The 24,852-nt window shown below is 36.4% G+C and overlaps 1 protein-coding gene across 9 annotated transcripts in view; it reads right to left on the bottom strand.

Moving 5' to 3' along the window:
* The window catches only part of PCDH7 (protocadherin 7), a 417,735-nt gene that overhangs the window by 330,013 nt on the left and 62,870 nt on the right, over positions 1-24,852 (bottom strand). The window contains exon 2 of one of the 9 annotated variants that reach the window (XM_082727739.1): positions 18,821-20,686. The exons of the other annotated variants lie outside the window; for them this stretch is intronic. Within the exon in view, the coding sequence (XP_082583865.1) occupies positions 20,609-20,686 (78 nt within the window). The 3' untranslated portion in view covers positions 18,821-20,608. Of the gene's footprint in view, positions 1-18,820; positions 20,687-24,852 lie in introns of those variants that run through there. 9 annotated transcript variants of the gene reach the window in all.

Raw genomic sequence — 24,852 nt, forward strand, 5'->3', positions numbered from 1 at the left:
AAGAGGGGAGCTAATACTGGTACCCAAATTATTAATTTTGAACATTCCTTTTGTGACTTAATTTGTTTAGATAATTTCTTTAATTGTCCATTTTATTGAGTATATGTAGCTACATCATTAATCCAATTTGATTTTTTAAGAGGTTAGAGGCTTAATAGGGAATGAGAAAAGAAATGATAAACTCTATTTTCCCAGACACATTTGTAAGCTTTTCAAGAGTGAGTGGAATATGAATATTTCATAATTGCATATTTTCTTTTTGGGGACCAATAGCCATTTAATATAGAAACCATTAATAGAATTACCAGATGGGCGCTTTATTTGCTTTTAAAGTGGTTACAAATAGTAGCAATTAGTCATTGATGAAGACCTCTAAGTTGAGAGGTTTTTCGTAATTCAGCGCTATGATAATTTTTGGGTATCATCTGCAAAACAATAAATACAAAAACGTTTATAAAAAGCAACATATGTCTTGACAATTTTCTAATTATCTGTGTGTAAAACACTCAATTTCTTCTGCACAGACGGAACTTTTTACATGACACATTTGTACTCCAAAGCCTACAAAAGATTACTAGAAATTAGTAAGCCCATATTTCTACAATTTGTTTTTTCTGATTCTGCTCGGTTAGAGTCCGGAGTTATGTTTATTTTTCCCATAAGAAGAGGTAACTGCTTATATGAAAAACAGGGGGAGGATGTTGAACTGAAAGCTTGAATTTAGTCAGAAATAGCATTAAAAACTAGACTCCACACTTTTCAGTGAAAATAAGAAGGATGCCAGATGGAAATCGGCCAACTGGTGTTCTTTTAGGAATTGTGCCTAAGTTATTCTGAAGGGGGAAAAAAATAAGAAGAAAGAGAGGGAGACCCCAACAGGATGCCCTGAAAAAGTTTTCTGCTTCACTTGTCAATAAAGAAGCAGGAAACAGTTATTACTCAAACATCTAAACAAGTCTGCAAAAAAATAAAAGTAACAAAAATAACAACAAAACTACTGAATAGTTTATACCAGGCAATACAATTTAGAGTGACTTTTCGTGATATTTGGAATCTATCAATTATCAAGTATACTATCTCACCAATCAGTGATTGATAACTGCATTTAACTCTTTCTCAATATGTTTGTTTATTTTATCAGTACTGGCATCTCTTCTATCCATCCCACAGCCTTTGTACATGTTTGGAGCTCACTCATCGTCTGCAGACACCAACACAGAGACGCGCCTCCGTGCCTGCCCACCTCTCCCTCCCACACCAGCTGAGAAAAGCAACCGCCCATGTCACTGCGGGCTCCCCAGAGAGCCCACTGCCACTGCACATGTTTTTGTCCCTTTGGGGAAAAAAGGGACCTGAGTTGTTGAGATCTCTCTTGCTTGCAAGTCTCCAAAAAATGAGGCTCTCATCAGGCATCTTGCTTTGGAATTTACAAAATATTCAAGATCAGAAAGCTTCTCTCCATTGGAATTTTGAAAACGTACCAAAAATCACCAAATTTCTTTCTTTTTTTTTTTTTTTTTTGACAAATCAGCGAAGACTGTGACAATATGTGCTGGGTTAGGTCTAGGAATGTAATATTGAGGCAGAAGGCTTTGCTTCATCAGATTTTTAAAGAAGCAACCAGAATCCAGATATATAGTATTTGTGCTTTCAGATTACATTTCGAAAGACTAATTTCACATTCAAAGGCTTTGACAGGGGAAATCTTTCGGCCTGTTTGAGTGGCAGAAAAAAAGGTCCAAATGGTTTTGCTGACAGTGGAAGAGCTGAGGTCTCCTTGGAAAGATGCTGGTTCCCAACCAGGGTTTACTTGCAGAACACTTTGCGAGATTGGATTTTATTCTCCTTGCAGTGAAAATCCACTGGAGAATTTTAAATAGTGGAAAGATATATTTGCATTGACACTGTAGAAGGGTCACTCCATAGGAGACTGTATTGTGAGTGATCTAGGAGAATTGGAGACACAGCAGATGTTGGTGGCTTGAGCTACAATTTAGAAGATGATGTGGTGAAAAGTGGTGAGGTTTGGTATAGATTTCTGAGGTAAAGCTAATAGAAACTCCTGATGGATTGGGTGACATTGTAGAGGGGGAAAAGAGCAAAGAATGATCTCTGTTTTTTCACCCTGAACAAAGTAAGTGGTTATCAGTATTATTCACTCAGAACAGTTTATGAAGAGAGCAAATTAAGGTATTGGGGGGAAAAGGAATCGTTCTGCCTTCTATCTGTTGTGTTTGTGATAGTACTAATACTAGCTTGGTTGAGCACTTATTCTGAGCCAAGTACATTTCTAAACACATATGTATTGTTTTAATTGATATTATTTACTTATTTAATCCTCCCAAGGACCCTGGGAAGTGGTTATTACTATTATTCTCATTTTACACATAAGAAAACAAAAGAAACGTGCCCCAGCCAGCCAAGCAGAATTTGGTGCCCGAAGCTATCGTATAACCACTGTGTACTCCAGGGGCGCCTGAGTGGCTCAGTTGTTAAGCTTCTGCCTTTGGCTCAGGGCATGATTCCAGGGTCCTGGGATCTAGCCCTGCATTAGGCTCCTTGCTTGGCAGGAAGCCTGCTTCTCCTTCTCCCACTCCCCCTGCTTGTGTTCTCTCTCTCACTGTCCCTCTTTCTCTGTCAAATAAATAAAATCCTAAAGAAAAAAAAAAAAGAACCACTGTGGACTCCTGCCTCTACCAGTGGAAAAGCCGAGTAGGTAGCTGTCCTGAGTAGGAATCCCATGGGGAGGTTTGAGACGGCGACATACGTAAACACAACCCTGCAGTACTGCATGATTTAGACATCTAGTCGAAACAGTATGATGGGACACTAAGAAGACATAGTCCGCAATGGAAGAGGAAAACCAAGTGAATACGGTGATATGAAGCAGTCAAGGGAGAGGGAGTGAACAACTGTCCAAAGGCCAAGATGTAGACAGGGAGACAGAATTAACCCCTGGATTCCGCATAATGAATTCTGATGACCCCGACAGAGCCGCGTCAGTGGAATGGAAGGCACTGAAGACCCATACAGTGGATTTTAAAAACTTCCCTATGTGAGTAAGTGTGCGATGACAATATACGTGAAGGAAACCAGAAACACAAGGCTGTAACTGGAGGTGGCAGCTAAATCAGAGATATGTGTGTAATGTGTGTGGTTATTTGGGTTCTTTGTGTTTAAGATACGTTATAACCACATGTTTAAATGAAAATTAGCATGACCTAGTAGGGAAGAAGAAATTTATCTACTAGAACATATCTTAGGGTAAATGCAAATTAAGTGTCCTTGAATGGGAATTGTTTGCAATGACTTTTATGTTTTATTCACATGGACTTCACCACATACTAGAACACTGTTGAAAACACTAATCATCTTACTATCTCAGGGCGAAAAAGGAAGAGGGGCATTCCCTTGGACTTCTCCTCTCATTCTGGGACATTGTTCTATTATCTTAGTTCAGTAAGTCCTGCAAAGCCCCAACAATCAAACTGTCTAACTCTCTCTAAATCTTGCATCTGTAAGTATTTCATCAGTTTACTTGATTAATTTGGCTATTGGCTTGTTTTTTTTTCTTTTTTTCTCTTTTCTTTTTTTTTCCTTCTATCACTTGTCACTATGCTAGATAATCTGGATGAGTCATTCATCTACTTAGCTCTGAAATTCTTTTTCCCCTATATTCTAGTGATAATCACTTCTGCTCAGCTTTGGTAATTCACACCCATAGATACAAAATGGACTGTTTCTAAGCACAGTGTTCTACTGTAATATGCATAATTGTGAAATTCTCTCCTCTAATCCCCTGTCCCACTTGTGCACTCCCACAAAAGCTTCCAACGTTGATGCCCTCCACTGCTTTGCCTCTCCATTTTCTAACAGTGTCCAATTCTTCTTGGCTTGATGGCCCCTGACACCATACTTTCATGGATGCAATTGATTCTTCCCTTCTTTGACCTCCTCTCACAGCTGCCGTGCCAGTCCCATTACCAAATCGTACCACCATCTGGTTGCTCTCCTCCTCCTCCTAGACTGCCAAGAGTTACTGAGAAAATTGAATAACCACGCTGATTGACTCTGCTACAGATTTATGATTTCCAGTGTCAGCTGAACTCTCAGCACTTAACAGCTCTGTTACTCACTCCTATTTGGCTGGTCTCCCCATTCCACAGAGCAGCTGCTCCCACCACACCCTCCTCAGATGCTCCCCTCTCCCTTTCACTCCCCTCAACCTCGACACACTATTTCGTCTTCTACTGCTGAGAAGATTGCGGCCATCAGGCAGGAACCCCTCCACGTCCCTTCTCCACTTCTCCATATTTGCCTGCATCTTCACTCATTGGAACTTCATTTTGCAACTCAGAAGAATCCTCATTATTTTATGCATTTGATCTTTTGATTCCACTCCTTCCTGCCTCTGACAGGGTCCTATTTCATCAGTGGGCTTTCTCTTTTCTGTCCAACCTATAAATCTCTTTCTTTCAACCTATAAACCTACCTAAATTTCCCTAACTTGTAAAAAAAAAAAAATCTTTCTTCATTTCTTCCACCACCAAACGGCTGCTTCCTTTTCTCTCCTGCAAGATTGTTGGCAAAATACCTCTCATTCAATGGTTCTGCTTACTTACAACTATCTCCATGAAACCTGCTGTAGTCTTACCCTGCCCCCATGCTGATGAATCTATTAGAAATGCTGCGTAAAGGAGTCTTCTCTCACTCTTTAGTTTTGTTATTGCAAGTGCTGGGAGTTTAGCTTTAATATCAGTTTATTTACTTACTAACTGCTTAAATTTGGACAAGATACTTAACTGCTCTAAGATTTAGCTCCTTCACATTTAAACTAGGGATGCATGGGATACTTTTAAGGACAGTCAGATTTCCGTTGAACAAATTACTTTTCACCTTCTGGATTCCATCTGGTAAGACAATTATTCAAAGTGTGTTGCCTCTCCTTAACCAAAAGGTTGATAAGTCACCTCAAAAAGACATGTTGGCATTCCCTCTTTGGAGTCTGAAAAGTAAGCATAGTGGTGAAATACATTAACATAATTGGCTTTAAGTCATTCTAGAAGTAGTATCTAAAGAGAGAGTTTACCAATTCCTACTAATCCCTGAATTTATCTCCACCTTCCAGAGCTGGAATAGACTTTTTTATTTTTTTTTCCCCCCTGAGCACATTTCTTTATCTTCCACAGTACCATGCAAGCTCTGGCTCATTGTCCCCGAAGTTATCTTGGATTTAGAATATTAAGTTATAAATTTGGTTTCCATTGGTTGAAAACAAGTTGTGTTATTAGTACTAAATGAGGTAATCTGTGTATTATTTTTTAGTGTTAAATCTGGTGCCTAATAACAGGTAAGTCAGGGGCACCTGGGTGGCTCAGTGGGTTAAAGCCTCTGTCTTTGGCTCAGGTCATGATCCCAGGGTCCTGGGATCGAGCCCCGCATCGGGCTCTCTGCTCATCGGGAAGCCTGCTTCCTCTTCTCTCTCAGCCTGCCTCTCTGCCTGCTTGTGATCTCTGTCAAATAAATAAATAAAAATCTCTTAAAAAAAAAAAAACAGGTAAGTCAACTTTTGCTGTTGTAATAACTTTTGATATTGTTACTATTAGGATGTCTAATCCGCCCTTAGCGACATAGCGACGCCGTTTCTCTTTGCGTTTCATCACACAGCCTCTCCGGATTCCACATTTACTTTGGTTCTCCTTTATGTTCCCCTCACTATGGCTCATCAAGATTGGCCATTTGCCTCCTTTTGTTTTCACTCTGTCTGTATTCCCCCAGGAACTCGTGTAGTTCTGTGGAGTCACTGTTACTAAACGTACATGAACTCTTTAATTCTTTCCCTTCCCAGTCTTATTCTCCCACATTTCAAATTCTACTCCCCCCCCAAAATTCCACTTTTTAATAAAAATGTTAAAAATTAAAATCTGAAACAATTTTTTTTCCATCCCTATTTTCTCTCTCCTTTCTTCTCCAACTTCCAATCGTGTACCAAACATTTAACATCCTTCTGCCCATTCACAACTTGATCTCTCTCCACAGAAAGCATGGGAATCACTTGATGAGGCTTTGTCAGAAAGTACTAGTTCCCTTACTCGTCTCCTTTTCACCAGTACTTTAACTATAAACTGATTTCCTTTCCACCAACAGAGCCATCATTCTAAAACACTTACTGTGTTATAACCTTGCTTGAAAACTTTCAGTGACCTTTGAATACTTACAGTATAAACCCAAACAGCTAGACATAAAATCCAAGGCTCTTCTTGAGATGAACCAATTTGTTCTTTCCAGTTCATCTTGAGCCACCCATCCAATGTTTCCTACACTCTAACCACACTGTGACTTTTACCAAATATACAAGGAATTTTGATGTTTTCATTACTTAGCTCATGATATCTTCTCCAGTTGAAATGCCATTCTTCCCTGCTGCGTGTAAGTGAACTACTAACTATTACAAGGTTTGAATAAAAAGTTTCTTGTCATGGGGCGCCTGGGTGGCTCAGTGGGTTAAGCCGTTGCTTTCGGCTCAGGTCATGATCTCAGGGTCCTGGGATCGAGTCCCGCATCGAGCTCTCTGCTCAGCAGGGAGCCTGCTTCCCTCTCTCTCTCTTTGCCTGCCTCTCCATCTACTTGTGATTTCTCTCTGTCAAATAAATAAATAAAATCTTTAAAAAAAAAAGTTTCTTGTCATGAAACATTTCCCAAATGTCTTCACTTTGTCATCCTATAGCACTTTTAACACATCCGACTCTCTCAGTTTGATGAAAGCACTGATAGTATCTTTCCCATATTTATATTCCCAAGCTCAAACACAGTTTCTGGTCCAAAACTTGTATTCAATAATTATTATCAAGTAATTATTTCCCTCGGCTGATCTTCAGAATAGAAAAATACATTCTGAAGTATATATATATATATATATTTGAATATATATATATATATTTGAATATATGCATCATGTATGCAAAGGAAATATATATTTCAAAATATTTATATAGATAGATATCTAGATAGATAATATATGTGCCATCAAAATAATGTAACACTTTTATGCCTTTATACTCCATTGGGTAATTCTTCAGCCAGTCAATACATGAATAAACACAGACATTAGTATTCCTGATATATATTACTAATGGTATCAATAAAGGTAATATTCTGAATTCACAAAGCAAGCATTGAGAAAATCCTAAATTATATCTACTACTAAGATATTCTGACAATATGTTATATCAGAGGTTTTACCCTTTCATACTAATATTACCTAGAAAATTTTAAGTTGCCACACCATAGGTAACAGCAACATTAAAGGCGTGATGGCATTCCTTCTGAAACCTATGAAAAACAATAAAAATTTCAAACAGAAATACAATCTCTTGTAAAAAATTATATGATGAAGTATACTGAATAAGATTTATACAGGATTTTACATAAATTTCATGATAAAGCATAAAGCAGGTATTTTGAAAATTGTGCATTATGAATGTGGATATTTATATATGGAATCGTGGGTAAAACACTTTGCAAACATATGGTATGTGCCACCTCTGCCTTATGTGGAATATTAAGATTGGCTCCAGTAACACAGAATAACTTTACAAGACACTTTTCTTGAAAGATTTAACAATATAAGTACCATACATTAATCATTATTTATAGACCAGGAGTTCTATATTCTTGAAACACTAGTTAACCCCTGGCAGGTTATGCACCCTTTCAGCTCTAACAGAAGGAATCTGACCTTCCTTGATTGAAAGTCAAAGATAAGACAGCAAACATCCAGGCAGAAAGCATCTAGTCTAATAGAATATATTTTAATTGGAATTAAAGGTGAAAAAAGAGAGAGAAAAAAAGAGTAACTCCATAGCCTGTACCCTACAATATTGATGATCCTTAAAATTTCACTGTCATGGAACTGCCAGAACTGTCTTACTACAAATGAAATCCTATGAAGTTTTTTTTTGTTTTTTGTTTTTTTCAAATGAAAAGAGCAAATCCCATAAACTATAGGACTGGGAAAATCATATCTGTCCTATCTGTGGCATAATTTTTTTTTTAAACTGCAAAGAGCAAAAAGCAATCAGAAATAATTGAAAATGTTTTGATAATATGCTGCAAAATTTAAAAAAAACTGATATAAAAATAAAAATACTTCTGGCTAAGTTCTGAAATAAAAATCAGCTTAGGGCTTGGGCAGTGAGTTCCGGCAATGATAGTAGCAAAAATGGATTTGGTGAGTGATGATTTTTTTTAGTCTTCAGCCTCAAGATAGCCCCCAAAGCATGACTTTATTTGAGATCATTGTTTAACATCAAAGAAAGTCTCTTTCGACCATATTGGAGAAAAAGAATTTTATATTAAAATCATGCTTTGTGTCTATCCCAGAGACATCATAAAGACTTGTCATATTGTCACACATAAACAGTTCAAGTTGAACTGAACATCATGTTCCAAGAATGGTTTCGTGCATATTGATTTCAGAAACCATGCATTAAAATATATTTATTTTGGTATTAATTATAGTAATTCCTCTACTAAAGAAATAAATCTCTAGGGCGGAGCACTGTGCCGATGCCAAGAAATGACTGAAGACAGCCGTTGTCTCTACAACTTTGTAGTCCACGTAAAGTGTGGCAACTAATGGCACAGCATTCCGAGTCTCCGAGAAATAGGTTTCACTTAAAGGGCAACACAAATCCCTTTAGAGTTATTTGTCTCTTCCCTCTGGTGCTTCCTTCACACTGGTTTGAAAGTTATTCCCCTAACAAATAAGGGTCTCCGCTCGCCTGTCTTTAAAGACCTCTACTGTCTGAGTCCCATTTTTCCCAGCCTCAAGTTGTGTCTCCCTAACATGCATCCAATGCCTTATACATTTTGATCTATTTTCTAGCTTCCTTGTATACCATCCTGCCTTGCCACCTACTTGTTGACCACCAGAAGAGGTGCCTTCCTTTTGACACCATGTAGTTCTCACATCTGGGAAACACACATCTATCTTAGTAACAAAAAAAGTTCCTGCAATAGAGCAGATCCTGAGTAACACAGAGGAATGCGCACTTAACAGAGATCATGTGGCTTGTGATATACATATGTGCACAGCATCTCATCTGGGTTGCCCAGTATTTGATACTTTGTGGGAATGCAATAGCCTCACTACCTAATCTAGTGCAGGAATTCAGTAAGTGTGTATTGAATGACTAGTATTATACACTTTATTGAATGTCTTAGAATCACATAAAATTCCCATTTATTGCATCAAGTGAATTCAATCAAGCATCTGTTTATCTTCTATAAGCAAGGCACTTTGCTAAAAACTGGAAGGAGATAAAAATATGAATCAGACTAGGACCTTCCAAATGAAGAGATTATAATGTACAAAAGAAATAATATGCATCTACACTTACATGCACAAAATATCCTACCATTAGAGATAGGAAGAGTCAGGTAGCATAACAATCACACAGATAGGGGTGCCTGGGTGGCTCAGTGGGTTGGGCCTCTGCCTTCAGCTCTGGTGGTGATCCCAGGGTCCTGGGATCAAGCCCTGCATCAGTCTCTCTGCTCAGCAGGGAGCCTGCTTCCCCCTCTTTCTATGCCTGCCTCTCTGCCTACTTGTGATCTCTCTCTCTCTCTCTGCCAAATACATAAATAAAACCTTTTTTAAAAAATCGCACAGATAAAATGGCTTAAAATTAGCACTAACAACATGGCAACCAGGAAAAGAGGGAAGGTAGGATTCATTCATGTAAAATTAGAAGACGAGAATTGCTGGAGGAGGTAGTAGTATAGGTGAAAATAAACTGGTAGGAAAGGGTAGAGCAGGCAAAGTCACTTAAAACTTACCAGGCTTACTGAAACATAGGAGTTCATGAAAAGAAAGAATGGAAAGCAAAAATGGGAGAGGAGGATTAGAGTCAAAGGAATGATTCTAAATTAAGGAATCTGAAATTTATTTCTTAGAAATTAATAGGCACTAAGTGTTCCCGAGCATGGCCTAAGAAACAGTAAGTTGCCCTATCCTTGCAAGACTTTGGGCAGCAATGTACGTAATAGTTCAGCTTTCAGTGTAACATCTCAATCCACTTTATGTAATTTCTACACAAACACTAATAACATTTCAACTCTACTTTTCATGCCTAACCATGATCTATTTTATTTCACAGTTTTGAACAGTTACCAGCAACAGAAAAAGAGAGAGAGAGAGCTCTTTCTTTATCTCCCTCTTTCTCTCTCCTTTTTTTTTAAACACATATTGTTATGATCAATATTGCTAGATGGCACAGAGAGTGGAATAACTTCTAATCACAGTCATTAGGGCATATCAATTTCAAATTCAACTAAACAATAAGTAATGGCAACTATTGCAGGACACCCAACCTACATGAAAAGTAGTCAATTTAAAGATTCAATGGTAACATATCTCTTAAGATAAGTTAAGAGAAAAAAATTGCAGCAAAATATTTGGGGAAAAGTGAAATAAAGCATTCCCAAACCTCACAGTTAAACAAAATTGAATGGCAACCCAAACGACATGGCGGTAATGGAGAAGAGCACGTCACGGTGCAAAAGGTGCTTCTCCAGCCAGCCTTGACACCCTGGATTTGAATAGAATTCCAAATGCTCAAAGACAGCGGAAGTGAAGGTATGATTATGAGCTTACCTAAACACCCAGCTGAAGTCTACTAGAAAACAAATAAATACAGCTGTTGCGTACTTCCCAATGTTTGTTTTAATGAAAATTTTATTTATTTGCTTATTTATTTGAGAGAGAGGGAGAGAGAATACAAGCAGGGGCAGAGGGAGAGGGATAAGCAGACTCTCTGCCGAGCAGGGAGTCCACCGTGGGACTTGGTGACCTGAACAGAAGGCAGACGCTTAACCAACTGAGTGACCCAGGTGCTCCTTAATGAATAATTTCTAAATCAAAGAAAAAGCTCAAGTATGAGTTGATAGTTGGTCATTTTTTTTATTATATTCTCATGTGTTATAACCAGATCTGCATTTTCAAAATAAGTTTAAAAACTTACTTTTAAAGTCACATTAAACAGAAAGCTTATTCAACAAGGTTGTGAAGTCTCTACCGACAACTACTTCTAAAATCAAGTTTAGATTCCTGTAAAGGCTTAAGGAAATCAGGTTTAAAGTCAGATACATACACAATTTGGACCCTAGCCTAACTGATGGCTAGTATAAGACCTCTGGAAACCCTAGCTGTCTGTTTTTGGTTTTGTTTTTGTTTTTAATTAATTAATTAATTTAAGGATTTTAAGATTCTATTTTTTTATTTGACAGAGAGAGACACAGCGAGAGAGGGAACACAAGCAAGGGAAGTTAGAGAGGGAGAAGCAGGTTTCCCGGTGAGCAGGGAGCCCAAGCGGAGCTCAATTCCAGGACCCTGGGATCAACACCTAAGCGAAGGGAGACGCTTAATGACCGAGCCACCCAGGCACCTCCAGTTGTCTGTTTTTAGTAGCAGATAACACTTAGAGACATCCACTATGTGTCAGGTACCATTCTGTATTGCATTAAAACTGCTTCGCTCAACTAGTGCTCAACTAGTGAAAACCTGTGTGATCTGTGTCACAGTTCTGAGCCTTCTTTAATAGTCCTGCTGTTTATGCTGGCTTCTATCAAGCCAGGCCTTTGTAATAAATGGTGTATATTAGCTCATTCTATAACATATAATTTACATAGTATATTAATTCATCCTCATGCTTAATGATGCTATAAGACTGTTATTACCTTTGTTTAAATACAGGAAAGATTAAGTTGCTCAAAGTCTCCAAGACTAGGATGTAATTGGTGTTCTTTTAATTTATGAATTATATATCCCTTTAAATTGTATTCATAGGATTCAATTCATTCAATGTATCCAATTCATTTAAATTGTTTTCATAGGAAATCCAAGAGAGGACAACACAGAGTAATTCCAATTCTTAGTAAATACAATTCAAACTGAAAGATCACTCAGATCAGATCATTACAAGGTAACACTCAGAGCAAAACTTAAATTGCAATTTTCTGATTGCCTGAAGATATGATACTATGAAACTAAAAAGAAAAGATGTTTAGTAACATCTTGGAAACACATTTGTGATCACCCTAGCACAATTGTTTACTGAATTATCAGTATCACAAATGCAAATCTGTCCTTATTTTAGAAAGCAGAAGTTGCAAGTGATTATATATGATCAATTATAACTCCATAATTTGTATAAGCTTTCTATTCCATTTGTAGACAATTTCTACAAAGTGAAAAAGGAGCAATTTGAATTGATGTGTTAAACGAGGGAAGTCAGGAGAAAAAAATAAAATTTAACCAGCTTTCTCTCTATAGAGTTTTGCATAACAGAGACTTTAGACTTCCATGAATACTCAATTCTGCGTACAATAAAATATCTGTAAGCGACATAATAACCAGCAATGTTCCAAATGGCATCCATACATTAACTCCTGATAGAGGCTACAGAACAATTTCTGAAAGGGGAAAAAGAAGAGCTCTGGACCTGCTGTAGTACATAAGCTCAAAGGAAACAAATAGCCTAATTACATAGCCGTGAAAGAAGCCAACAGATTTCAGTGATTGGGAAAGAAAACTTGACAAAATCTAGGGAAATTAGTCAGATCCTTAAATTATTTTATTTCTTTGCATCTTCTGAATTGTCAGCAGTGTAGAATGAAGAGAAAATCACCTCCAGAAGATTGTTGGACTTTACAGCCCAATATTCGTAACAACTGTATCCATTCTTCATGCTGCTGTTAAAAGGCAGAACCAATCTGCTGGCAGATGACTGTCTTTGGCTTGACAGAAACTTCCATTTTATGTAATAAAGACAAACACACACAATCTGAATATGTTCTCTCTGGGGAGGGAAGAAAGGATGAGAGACCCCTTTCATGTCATGCACTTGATAAATTATTTCTAAGATGCATATTTTTTTGCTCAGGCCTGTCCAAAGGCAGAGTTCCATTGTGGCTTTCCAAAATGCAATCCTTTGTAAGCAATTTCAATGGCCCTTAATAGAATCCTATGAATCACATTATATATTCAAAAATATGATCACCCTAATACATATCTTTTATGTTTGCTCTCAAAATTGTGAGAGGTACTTCTGTTTTATCTAAGTGAAGCCTTTAGGCATTTATTTGTGGTCACTTGCTGTTTAAAATACAGTTCATTTAATGCTATTGCACATTCAGTTATTTGATATGCTTTTAATTCAGGGGAGTACTTCATACCATAAAAATCCTTTTTAAAAAATCTGTTCTGTGTTCAGAAAGAAAAAAAGGATATGCATATTCTTTTATTTTAAAATGAAGAATTAGGGGTGCCTGGGTGGCTCAGTGGGTTAGAGCCTCTGCCTTCGGCTCAGGTCATGATCTCAGGGTCCTGGGATGGAGCCCTGCATCAGGCTCTCCACTCAGCGGGGAGCCTGGTTCCCTTCCTCTCTCTCTGCCTGCTTCTCTGCCTACTTGTGATCTCCGTCTGTCAAATAAATAAATAAAATCATTTTTAAATAAATAAAATCTTTTTTTAAATAAATAAATAAATAAATAAGATGAAGAATTATTTTTTAAACATTTAATTTTTTTTTTCTTAATAAACTCTACCCCCATCGTGGGGCTTGAGCTTATGATACCAAGGTCAAAATTTGCATGCTATACCAACTGAGCCAGCCAGGCATTCCTAAATGAAAAATTATTTTTAATTCTGGTCCATTGTAACATAACCATCAACAGTCTTAAAGCTTTCTTCCTTTTTCTCATTGTCTCCACTAGACCCATTGGGAGTACAATGGCTTAGGTCACAACATGAAACATCATGCTAATTAAACTGCTAATTAATTGGTATAGGCAATATATTGCATGAAGTAGATTGCTGTATTACACTGTTTTAACTTTTGTGCCATTTCAACTTGGTAACTGCTAATTTAGAATCTTTTAGTCATGTTCTTTAATACGAATGCTAATCTCAGATGACAAGAGTACATGATTACTAGGGAGCTTTGGTACAAGATATGTGCTGCATTTCTTCCTAGTATTAAAATTGGTTTATTGAAAGATAAAAAGATCCTGCATTTACAGATTCTTGAAATTCATTTAAATATATAACCTCTTTTAAAGTAGGACTAGCTGGAGCTCATCTTCATAAACATTTTCACAAACGTCTCTATCCAAATTGAAAGGCATTTATGTGACTAGCCATCATAGAATTTTTATTAAAAAGTCTCATTGGAAAAATTGTTTCCTTAACGTTATCGGTACCTTTCTTAACACAGACTTTTTTCAATTATATGACTTTAACAATCAAGCTTCAACATGGGGTTGAAAACAGGGCACAGTTTTATGTAATAAAAACTCAGGGACTTTAAAAAGTCAACCAGCATAAAGTTAGAATGCACTATATCCACTTGAAATGTATTATCAGGAGGCAGCCAGTTTCTGATCTTTCTAGAATGCATATACCAAGTGTCTGCTTCTTTCATGAGCCTGACACACAGAAGAGGAAAAAAAAAAAAAAATCCTTGCAGACCTGCCTTTTAACAGCTAGATATAGAAAGAAGAAGAAAGATGAGAGACCTGGGTTCCCTTTACCTGCTATTGAGACAGAACAGAATTTTCACTGACAGAATTGGGTAGTTGGGCAGTAGCAATTAGAAAACAAGCTGAGCTCAAAACTCCAGTCTCTTAAAACAGGGCATGTTCGCTTTCCCCCTAACGTCTAAGAATATAGTCTAGGAAGGCATTCCTTTATAACTACATTAATCTTAACTTTTCCTTAGTAATTCACAAAAAGAAGCATAAGGTAGATTATTATGGCTGTAATAGCATCCATAAGTACATAGAGTAGTCCACTATTTCATGAAAAAAAACCTAAAACTTACTGAAATTGATTGCCTAATAAAAATCTGTAGTTGACTTTGTTTCTTTTCAGATGTTTGGTTGCTAAACTGTGAAATGGAACTATAACTTCCTCGTGTTTTCACAAGCAATGCTGTATGTTCCCAAGAACACAGAGCATTTCTGAGCTCTAGATTTTCCTGTCAGACTTAGTAATCTATTTTATCCAGCACATAGTTTCAAATAGGCAAAACAGCATTTTTAATGATGACTTGTTTAACCTCTCCAGCACGCTTAGCCAATTATAATGTTTAAAATGAAAGCCACTGAACTCCCAGACCTTAAATATTATCCAGTTCAATCCTGCCAGTGTTTATTTTGTTTATATTTCACACATCCAAATCTCATCTTTAGTATTTATTAACAAAGCACATGTTCTGCTTAATAAAGGACTTCAAAACTAAAGCGTGGAACCTCTTGGTTGGCTCAGTCAGTTCAGCGTCTGCCTTCAACTCAGGTCATGATCCAGAGTCCTGGCATTGAGCCTGAGCATAAGGTCCCTAGGTCAGCAGGAAGCCTACTCCTCCCTTTCCCTCTGCTTACAGCTCCCCTTGAAAAAGTACTTCCAAATAGAAGAGCTTTGATGGAATTTCTCTTTCTCTATCTCTGTCAAATAAATAAATAATATCTTTATTAAAAAAAAAAAAAAAAAAAAAAGAGGGAGCCTGGGTGGCTCAGTGGGTTAAAACCTCTGCCTTCGGCCCAGGTCATGATCCCAGGGTCCTGGGATGGAGCCCTGCATTGGGCTTTCTGCTCAGCGGGGAGCCTGCTCCCTTCCACTCTCTCTGCCTGCCTCTCTGCCTATTTGTGATCTCTGTCTGTCAAATAAATAAAAAAAAAATCTTAAAGGAAAGAAAAGAAAGCCCTCATCATAGATAATAGATACTAATTAAATATTTGCAAAGAATATATTTACGGATTGGTTATCATAATCCGCATCATCGTTAGTTCTTAAAATAATCTGGCAAATAATTATTCTTGGGTTTCACAATTTTTAAGCTACTGGGGAAAATTATACTCCCTTATGATTATAGATAGATAAAGTGATCCTTCAAAAATTGTTCTTTGACCTTTTAGGAACTTTCATCATGGATTGTGACAGGTTTGATTTCAGTTTTCACAGCTTCCTTTCACTTGTCTGTACTTGAAAAAATTGCAGCTCACAGTGCTCTAAGATTTGGATTGTATCAGATCAGGAACTGATGAATCCCCTTGGAGAACCTGTACCCACACAATTTTGCTGAGTTTCACGCCATAGTATATGAAGTATATCAAGTGCTTGGAGTTACCTTTTCTGTGAGGTGCCTTTTATTTCACTAGTGACAGTGATGCTGAGTTTACTTTAGCCCAAGAACTTCCCAGTCAGCAGCAACTACACCCTATTCATATGTTAACTATAAAAAAACGATAACAAAATTAACAAATCGAGTCCTTGTCAGGTCATACTCACATTACCTGGCTAAATCTCATTTAGTAATCAAAATCAATGTATGACACAGATGTGGTGACTAACTTTATATTACATGCGAAAAAATGGAGGCAGAGTCAAGTTATCTGTTCAAAGGACACTCAGTTTGTCAAGTGTCTGAACCGCGTCTCAAACCCAGGCAACCTGGATTGCCAACACTGCCCTCTTAGCTACTATCATAGTCCTTCGTTTAGCACATGGCTTTGTAGTAATTAGCCTGTGCGGCTGGAATTCCCATTAGACCGTGAGCTCTCCTTGTTCAAAGAATACGGTTGTTATTTGCCTCAATCCATAACAGCCTTCATTTTCGAATAATGTTTGATGCAAATAGTACGTGGTCACATATTTTAAGCCTACAAAACAAGTAGGTTAGAAAAGAATTTCTTCTTCCCTGTCACCAATATTTAAAGCAGACTTTCTATCACAGATTCCATCTTTATCCAATATTTCTGTGTGCTAAGAACTTCGGAATGCCTTTCACATCTAAGTCATGCATGTTGAATCTGCCACACTCACATTAACAGATGTGTGATCTGAAAGAACCAAAAAAAAAAAAAAAATCCACTTCTGTACCCTGAGATAATTCCAGAACCTGACTTGCACCCCAATCTTTTGCAGTGTTTGGCCTGGGAGCTCCTTGACCCACTTGCTGAGTGGAGCCTCTCTGAAGTCCAGTGGCAGGACTCAGAGCGCAGCTCTACCTCCTGCCGGCTTTGTATCTTTGCAAATTTACCCAAACTTTCTGTGCCTAATTTTCCTCATTTGTAAAACAGATGATATGACAATAATGGAATCTGCTTCATGAGGCTGATATAAGTATTTAATAGAGCAATGAATATATCGTCTGCATAGAGCTGACTCTTGGTAACAAAAATTGGATGAAACAGGTGAAGGGGACTAATAGTACATTTATCTTGGTGAGCACCTAGTTATACATGGAATTGTTGAAGTGTGGTATTGCACACCCGAAACCAATAAAACAGTGTTTTTGTTTTGTTTTGTTTACAACAGTGTTTTTTAACTACACTGGAATTAAAGTTTAAAACATTAAACATTTTTTAAATAATAAATAGTTATCAAAGAAATAATAAAATCAGTTCAAATAATTTGTATTTATCAAAACCAGGAAGTGGAATAATAGCATACAAAAAAAAAATAATAACCAGAACTAAAATGAAAAGCATAGTCTTTTATTCCTCAATAATATTTTTGAACGTTTTTTCATATTTTAGTGAAATTTTTACTTATAGCGGGTCATGGGAGAGGCTTGGTAGGTGGTCTCCCATCTAAATCTCTAATCTTGTATAAGGAAGAATAAACTGACAAAATTAAATTTTATTACCTAAATCGGTTCCATAAATGACCAGAAGTTTCGCCAAAATGAAACAAACGTTCAGTGTGACCAGTTCTCTAACTAAGGATCCCTGACGTTTATCCATGCCACCTTTGTGATTTGGAAAGCGACACCATTGCCAGTTAGCACGCACCCTCCTCCCCAAATTGATCCTGTATATGCTTTCACTTTGCTTCATACTGTGTCTCTGACCTTTCCCAGTTGGAGTAGTGGCTGGAAGCTAAAATAAAAGTGCTGTTCTTCTGAGTGAGGCATTTCATGACTAAACATTAATCCTGAAATTATGACCGTTACAAGACTCCTCTGCCTGTTGCTTCTCCTAAGCAGAGGACTATAGGATGAAAGGCCCACAGCAGTAAACATCAGGGGCTAGTGTTTCCTTCTCCTCTGAACCCAACCAGGCTGATCCAAGCCCAGAATGCCTTTGAAGTCACAGAGACCTTCATGTGCTGATCAATCCTCGGGGGGGTAAAGAGCAAGAAAAACTGGTTCTGGCACTTTAATATGCTGGCAGGGAATGTGTTCAACTCAGTGCAGAACAAAAAGGTTTTTCTCTGCTAAAGATAGAGTGATTTTGTACTTGGGGGGCCTCTTGGTTCAATTAACTTGGAGATACCTATTGATCCCAGAACATGATTATTTATACTTCAGTACATACTGCCACTGAGTCAAACTAAGGATGCACGGTAATATGATCAGTATGAAATGTCACATTGCAATGTTTCAAAACTTTAGAAGTTTAGAATTAAAATGATCTAAAAATTTACAGCATCATCCAAACTCATCCTTTATAGGTAAGAAATCTGAACACCCAAAAACTCAAAAAAAAAAAAAAATTATTCATCGGGTCTGGCTCTTTAGCAGAGCAAAATTTGACCTCAAAACTCCTGAGTCAGTTCAGGGTACTTTTCTCTTCACACCTTCAAAATTATCTCCGTCAAACCTTATCTCTGCCCAACCTTTTCTCTTTATCTACAGTGGCTAAGCTCTTCACTCTCAAATTGTGAAGATGTTGTGACTGTATTCCAAAAATCAGGAACATGAGCATATTTTACGTCCTGTTGTTTTAAAGGATTATGAAAATAGGAAATATAGTCATCTTATAAAGCAGGTTTTTTTTTATTACTTTGGTCACAGAAAAATATTCAATACAATAGAATTATACAGTTTATAGATTTATAATTTTTATAATAGCATAAATAAAGACAAAAATCCCTGTAATAGTATATAGATAGGGTACCGACTTCAGTTGATTGTCACATAGAAGAGGTAAAAAGTTTTACTATAAAATTAATCAGTAAGATAAAGAGAAATGAATACAAATACCAGAGAACAATAGTTTCAAAGTTATTATGGCACATGGTGATTACAAAAGATATGTCAATCTGTTTTAAGTATTTACCATCTTATCTATGTTAATATATGATTACTTATTATTAATTTAGCTTGAAGAAAAGTGGACAAAAAACTGTAACTTATAGATTGGATTAAAAAGTTTTAGTTAAAAATCAAATATTTCCCAAATATCTTCTATAAGAACATCCACGATTCATATCCTCTGTCACTGAGTGAAGTGCCTGAAAGAGTGTAATAGGATTTTCCAACTGTCTTCAAACGATTTCACAGGAGCCCACTCTCATTTTCAGACATTGGTACGACTTAATTTAAATGACTCAATGGCAATAAATATTACACTTAATTGGAGAGCCTTTGCAGTAGTTACTCTATATCAGAATGACTTTGTATGTGAATAATAATCTTTAATAGTGATAACACATATGAAATGGCTTAAGACAGTTTACTCTACCCCTTTACATTCTAGGCAATGAACCAAAGTGCAAATGTCAACCATTAAATTTTACCTCCTTCCACTTAGACACACACACATACACACACAAATGCACCCACATACACTCATACTCATACAAAAATTAGACTTTATACAGTATCTTCAGGTGAGCAAGTAACTATAAAGTAAAGAGGTACTTCCTGCATGCAATTCATCCTTTAGCAATATAAAAAAAGCCCTCGTCTGCATACATGAATGCATAGGACCACAAATTTTAAAGGCCAGTTTCCTATTGTTATAATGGCCATACATTCCTTGAACATTTATGTGGTTTACCCTAAATTCAATCAGAAATTGTGTAAAAGTTCTGTGAGATATACTGCGATCTATCCTCTGCTTTTACACTGTAATAAATTATATTACGACAAGTATCAGAATGACCTAAATTTTATTTTCTTTCCTGTCCACTAGTTTCTCATTTTCCCTGACCGGCAGTAGTATTTCTTCTTAACACTTTGTTAAAGAGCATTGAACAGTCTAATTTTCCCAGAATTCAGTCCTGAGGTATACATTTCCATTTTCTTTGTTGATCTAGCACAGGCTCAGGTGATTTCTACATAATGCATCCAATTAGTTCAAGCAAGACAAATGAAATCACATCTATACTAATCTCCACATTATTAACTATAAACAGTAACAGGATATGTCTCCACTCTTTGCTTGAGTCCATTCAAGTGCAAACCGAAGGAAAAGGATTTCCTGTTCTTCTTTTCACACTCCTGAGTATGACGATATTTGATTCTGTTTCTCCACAGTAATTAATAAGATTGCAAAACCTCTCTCACATCCCTTCTTTATTCCATATTGAGAGCTTGCTTTCTTTTCTTTTCTTTTCTTTTCTTTTTTTTTTCAGTTTGCCAAGGATAGTTTGATTCCTTTTTGCAGAGATTTTATTTTAAGTCCATTTTAGTTTTCTCCAAAATCAGAGCTTCATTTTAATGAGATAGTGGTCCTGCCTCTTGGGAATCGATTTCTTTTTACACAAGATAATCCAAGTCTATTAGGATCCAACACACTGAGTTGGAACATTACATGTGTTTCACTTACGAGCACATACATTCATTTTACACGATTCCTCAATGTGGCCAGGGGGGTTCGTGGTCTGCACTGTATCCACCTATAAAAAATACAAAAATATATGTCTGCTTTACAGGGATGTGAGTAGGGTCTTGCTAGCTTAGTTCCAAAGCTTGGGTGCACATCTTGGCTGATAGTATTCTTTCCTTCCTTAAGATGTATTTGCAATGGCCATAACCTCTTTCAGAAGTCAAAGAGACATAACCGTTAGCTACAATTAACAATCCTGGGGCATCTAAATCAATACTGCTGGCTAATCTCATGGATGCTGTCTCTGACAAGAGATATTTGCATGGTAAAAGAAACATTGAATTAATTGTGTTTCAGGCTTCAAGCTTCTCAAGTCTATGAAAAAGTCACCAGAATAGCGGTGGCAGGCTAGTGGGGGTTGCTGGCTTTGTTTATATTACAAATACAAAGAAGAATGAAATGGTAATTTTGTTGTGACAGCTTTTGCAACTTATAAATCCCCAAGATCAGGAACGTGAGCTTGATCCGTGTGTTCACACCCTTCAAAGTAGCTCTCTTGTCTCCAAACACAATCTTTAGATAGCTCGCAGTCTCTTTACAGAAATCTGAGCAATTTACATGCTATCAATAAATGGTCTGCTGATCTCAGGTCAAGGATGGATTACTCTACCCTTCAAAGTCCTGACCCTAAAAGGACAATATTTTCCAACTTTGTATCTAGTTGCACAAATAAAAGTGATGGTAATTTTCCTTCAAAATATTTTGGTGCTAATGTCAGTTTCAAGTAGTGTTAAATATTTCTCTGAATTTGAGACTGACCAGTAGGCTGATTTCTGCTCTTGGTGCCGGAAGGTACAGACTATTGTCTTCTAGTTTTATGGTACAGTTGATGTTAGTAAAACCTCTACAAAGTTTGAAGATTGCCAAAAAGACAAAATAAATCACTTCCACAGAATAAAAATTCTATGGAATATTCTATGGTACCATCCACTACCAAATTATTGATCCTTAACAATCCTTAACAATTAGAATCAGTAAAGAGACATATTCCACCTAATTTCCGATGCAACAAAAGCATCAGGACACGAGAATCATTAGAAAAGAAATAAGTGATTTATTTCATGAAATAATTGACCAATTCATTTTTCAAAATAAATGGTGTAAAAAAATGCCAAAACAAGTAATGTCTAATTTTGAAATTAATTGTTCATATCCAAGAGTGGAAAATGTTTAAACTTGCCCTAATTGCAGATTATCAATATTAGCTGTATAAATTTAAGCAGCTTTAAGATGTTGTATTTTTTTAAATTAATTTTTATCTTTTCCTAGAAATGAAAAGAATATGTTTTTGTTTTGTTTTTTGTTTTTTGTTTTTTCTTTCTGTAGCAGCTCTATAAAAGCTAACGTAGCCTGGGATGCTCTGGCCAATTACACAAGCAACACACGTTTACCAAGGCATCACTGATAAGTGAATCTTCTTAATTTAAATCATAAGTTTAAGATGAATTATCTTATTTTACACAGGCTATATGACTGCCCATCTCATTTCAAAAATGCTTATTAATAAGTGAAAACTAAATACTTGAAAGTTTCAATTTTTGTTTTTTATCCTCAAACCAACCATAATGATGTAGCCATAATGCATGCCAAGACTACATTAGAACTTCCTGTTATGTACTCTTACTATATGTGATGTGTTGCAATAGCATTTATCAAATATTTAACTACTTCCATGAAGTCCCTTCATTAATTCTCACATCCTATTCAAGGCTGCAGTGTGTTCCCTGAAGGAAATGTCACCTCTGTTCTGTTTATTGTTACATTTCTTGGTGTTGGCACATAGTCAGTCCTCAGTGAAAATTGGTTTAATGAATGAATGCATGTTTTTGAATAGCTAATTAAAGAAGTCATATTGTTTGTCACATCACAGTATTACTATTACCTAATTTTAATATTTGGACATATTTTTCCAAAATATTAATTGTGGTTATCGCTAACTTTCTGTTTTTTTGTCATATGATTAGGGAATAGATCTTTCTTGAATTGCAGCAAATCCTCTTTATTTTACTAGCATATTATTTTCCCCATTTTTCCCTTCTATAATTCTGTCTTAAATTGTCTAGCCACCTAAAGTTTCTCAAATTTCATTACCTTCTCTTTTTAATCATTCCCATATAACAGTCATTCTTTTCTTTTCACTAAGGAAATGTACTATGTAAACTTGTCTACAAGGTTTTTAATAAATGAATACATAAGTAAAGCAATAAAAACAAACATTAGGAAATCAGAGGTGTCAAAATGTTTCATTTTCTATTTTCAAGACCTGACATACTTTTAAGTTAAAAACACACCCAAGAAATAGAATGCATTGAAGTAATAAAGTCACCATACAACCATGCAGCCTAATGAAATCCTCATATTAATATGTCATTGAAGAATAACATTTCATAAAATTCATTTCATAAATTAACTATGCAGGAGCCAGTTTTGTGTTTTTGTGGTTTTAAGCTTTGATGCACTGAACAAACGCATCTGGGCACTAATATTCACCTGTCACTAAAGCAAGAAAAATGGACTCATTCCTTACCATTAAAGATTTATGTTTAAAAGCAAAAGTGCATACTTCAGATTACTTATTGAGTTCATGGAGAACTACTTAAGAATCACCATTCTGAAAACTGTCATTGGTGACAGTCAGGGTAGAAATGGATGTTACCAAGATATATTTGTTTTTATTTGAACCAGCTAACTAAAATGGCACTGGAAGCAATTTTCAGATCACTGCCACTGAGGAGAAAGGCTCTACCAAATCCAGCCAAACCAATCTTTCAGTCAGGTCCAATTCAGACAAAGTTGTAGAGACACAGCCTTTGTCTCTGCCTCTCAACTTTTCTCCTCGATTTTTTCTATCACCCAGGCAACAGTAAGTCTGTGTGTCTGTCCCACACACAAACACACACACACACACACACACACACACACACACACAGGTATGGGTGAGCACTTGTGGGGAGAGTAAGACGGAATCAAGTCATTCTGGAACACCTTCTACAAGGCCATTTCTATATCTCACTCAGCTTCTAATTCCTGGGAGTTTAATTAATGAGCTTTATCGGTGAAAAGTTAACTTATCAAAGTTATGTTCTTTTTCCCAGACTTCCCAGTAATGGGTGACTAGTGCTAGAAGCAACGTGATTTCTGCAGAGAATAGAAATAAGATTCAGATTTTGGTGCAAGAATATTCTGAACACTCAAACAAAAGAAGAGATATGCTCTTAATTCTAAAAAAGAAAAAAAAAGCCAAACACCTCAAAATAATAAATAAGGAAATACATATTTTGAAAGGAATATGTGTCAATTTTTCTGCTTATTTTTATTAGATATACTTCAAAACTAAATCACGCACCTATGTAATTAGTGTAGATCAAATACAAGTATCTGTTGAATGTGTTTGTATATAGCTGGCAATATGTAAAAAGTGCTATGAATATTCATGATTTTCTCCTTGACTGATTCTCAAATCTGGAGAAAAGAAAGAGCTATCACATAAAGAGCAGAGTCTATTCCATGGCAGGGATAACCATACTGATGGCAGTTTCTGTAATCCAGGAACAGGAAGTAGATATTCCTAGTTTCAAGCATCAACAGGATAATAAAGTAGCTGAACCAAGGCACAGCCACCTATCAGCACTGACAGTTTATCTGCTACTTTTTTAAATATTAGAAAGTCATTTGATATGGGAAATGGGACATAATCTAAGCATAGGTTTGGGTGAGTGGAGCTCTATGAGGAGGACGGTTGTGGACAGTATTTTTGTCTTTTACTTCCTTTTGATTTTTGTAAGTGATGTACTCCAAACCATAATTTACGCTAATTATTAGTTACTACAACACCTGTATAGATGTTTATTACAAGATTGCACTTAACTAATTTTATTTCACAAAGTCCTTATAAAGTAGGAATTGCAATTTTGTTTATTTTACATATGAGTAAATTGAAACTCAGAGAGTTTAATCTTCTTACAAAAATCACACAGATAAGAATCAAGGCCCTAAACCAAGACTTTTGGCTCATAATAAAATATTTTTTCCCTGCATTGTATTTTCTTTAATTATTTTTTTTATCTGACTTTGAATCTTTTAAAAGTAAACAGCTAAGTTACAACTGCAAATGTCTCCATTTTCGCCATCAGGGATAAAAACCAAACTTATGGAGGGGCGCCTGGGTGGCTCAGT

The sequence above is a fragment of the Mustela nivalis genome, assembly GCF_964662115.1.
Source record: "Mustela nivalis genome assembly, chromosome: 4".
Taxonomy (NCBI): Eukaryota; Metazoa; Chordata; class Mammalia; order Carnivora; family Mustelidae; genus Mustela; species Mustela nivalis.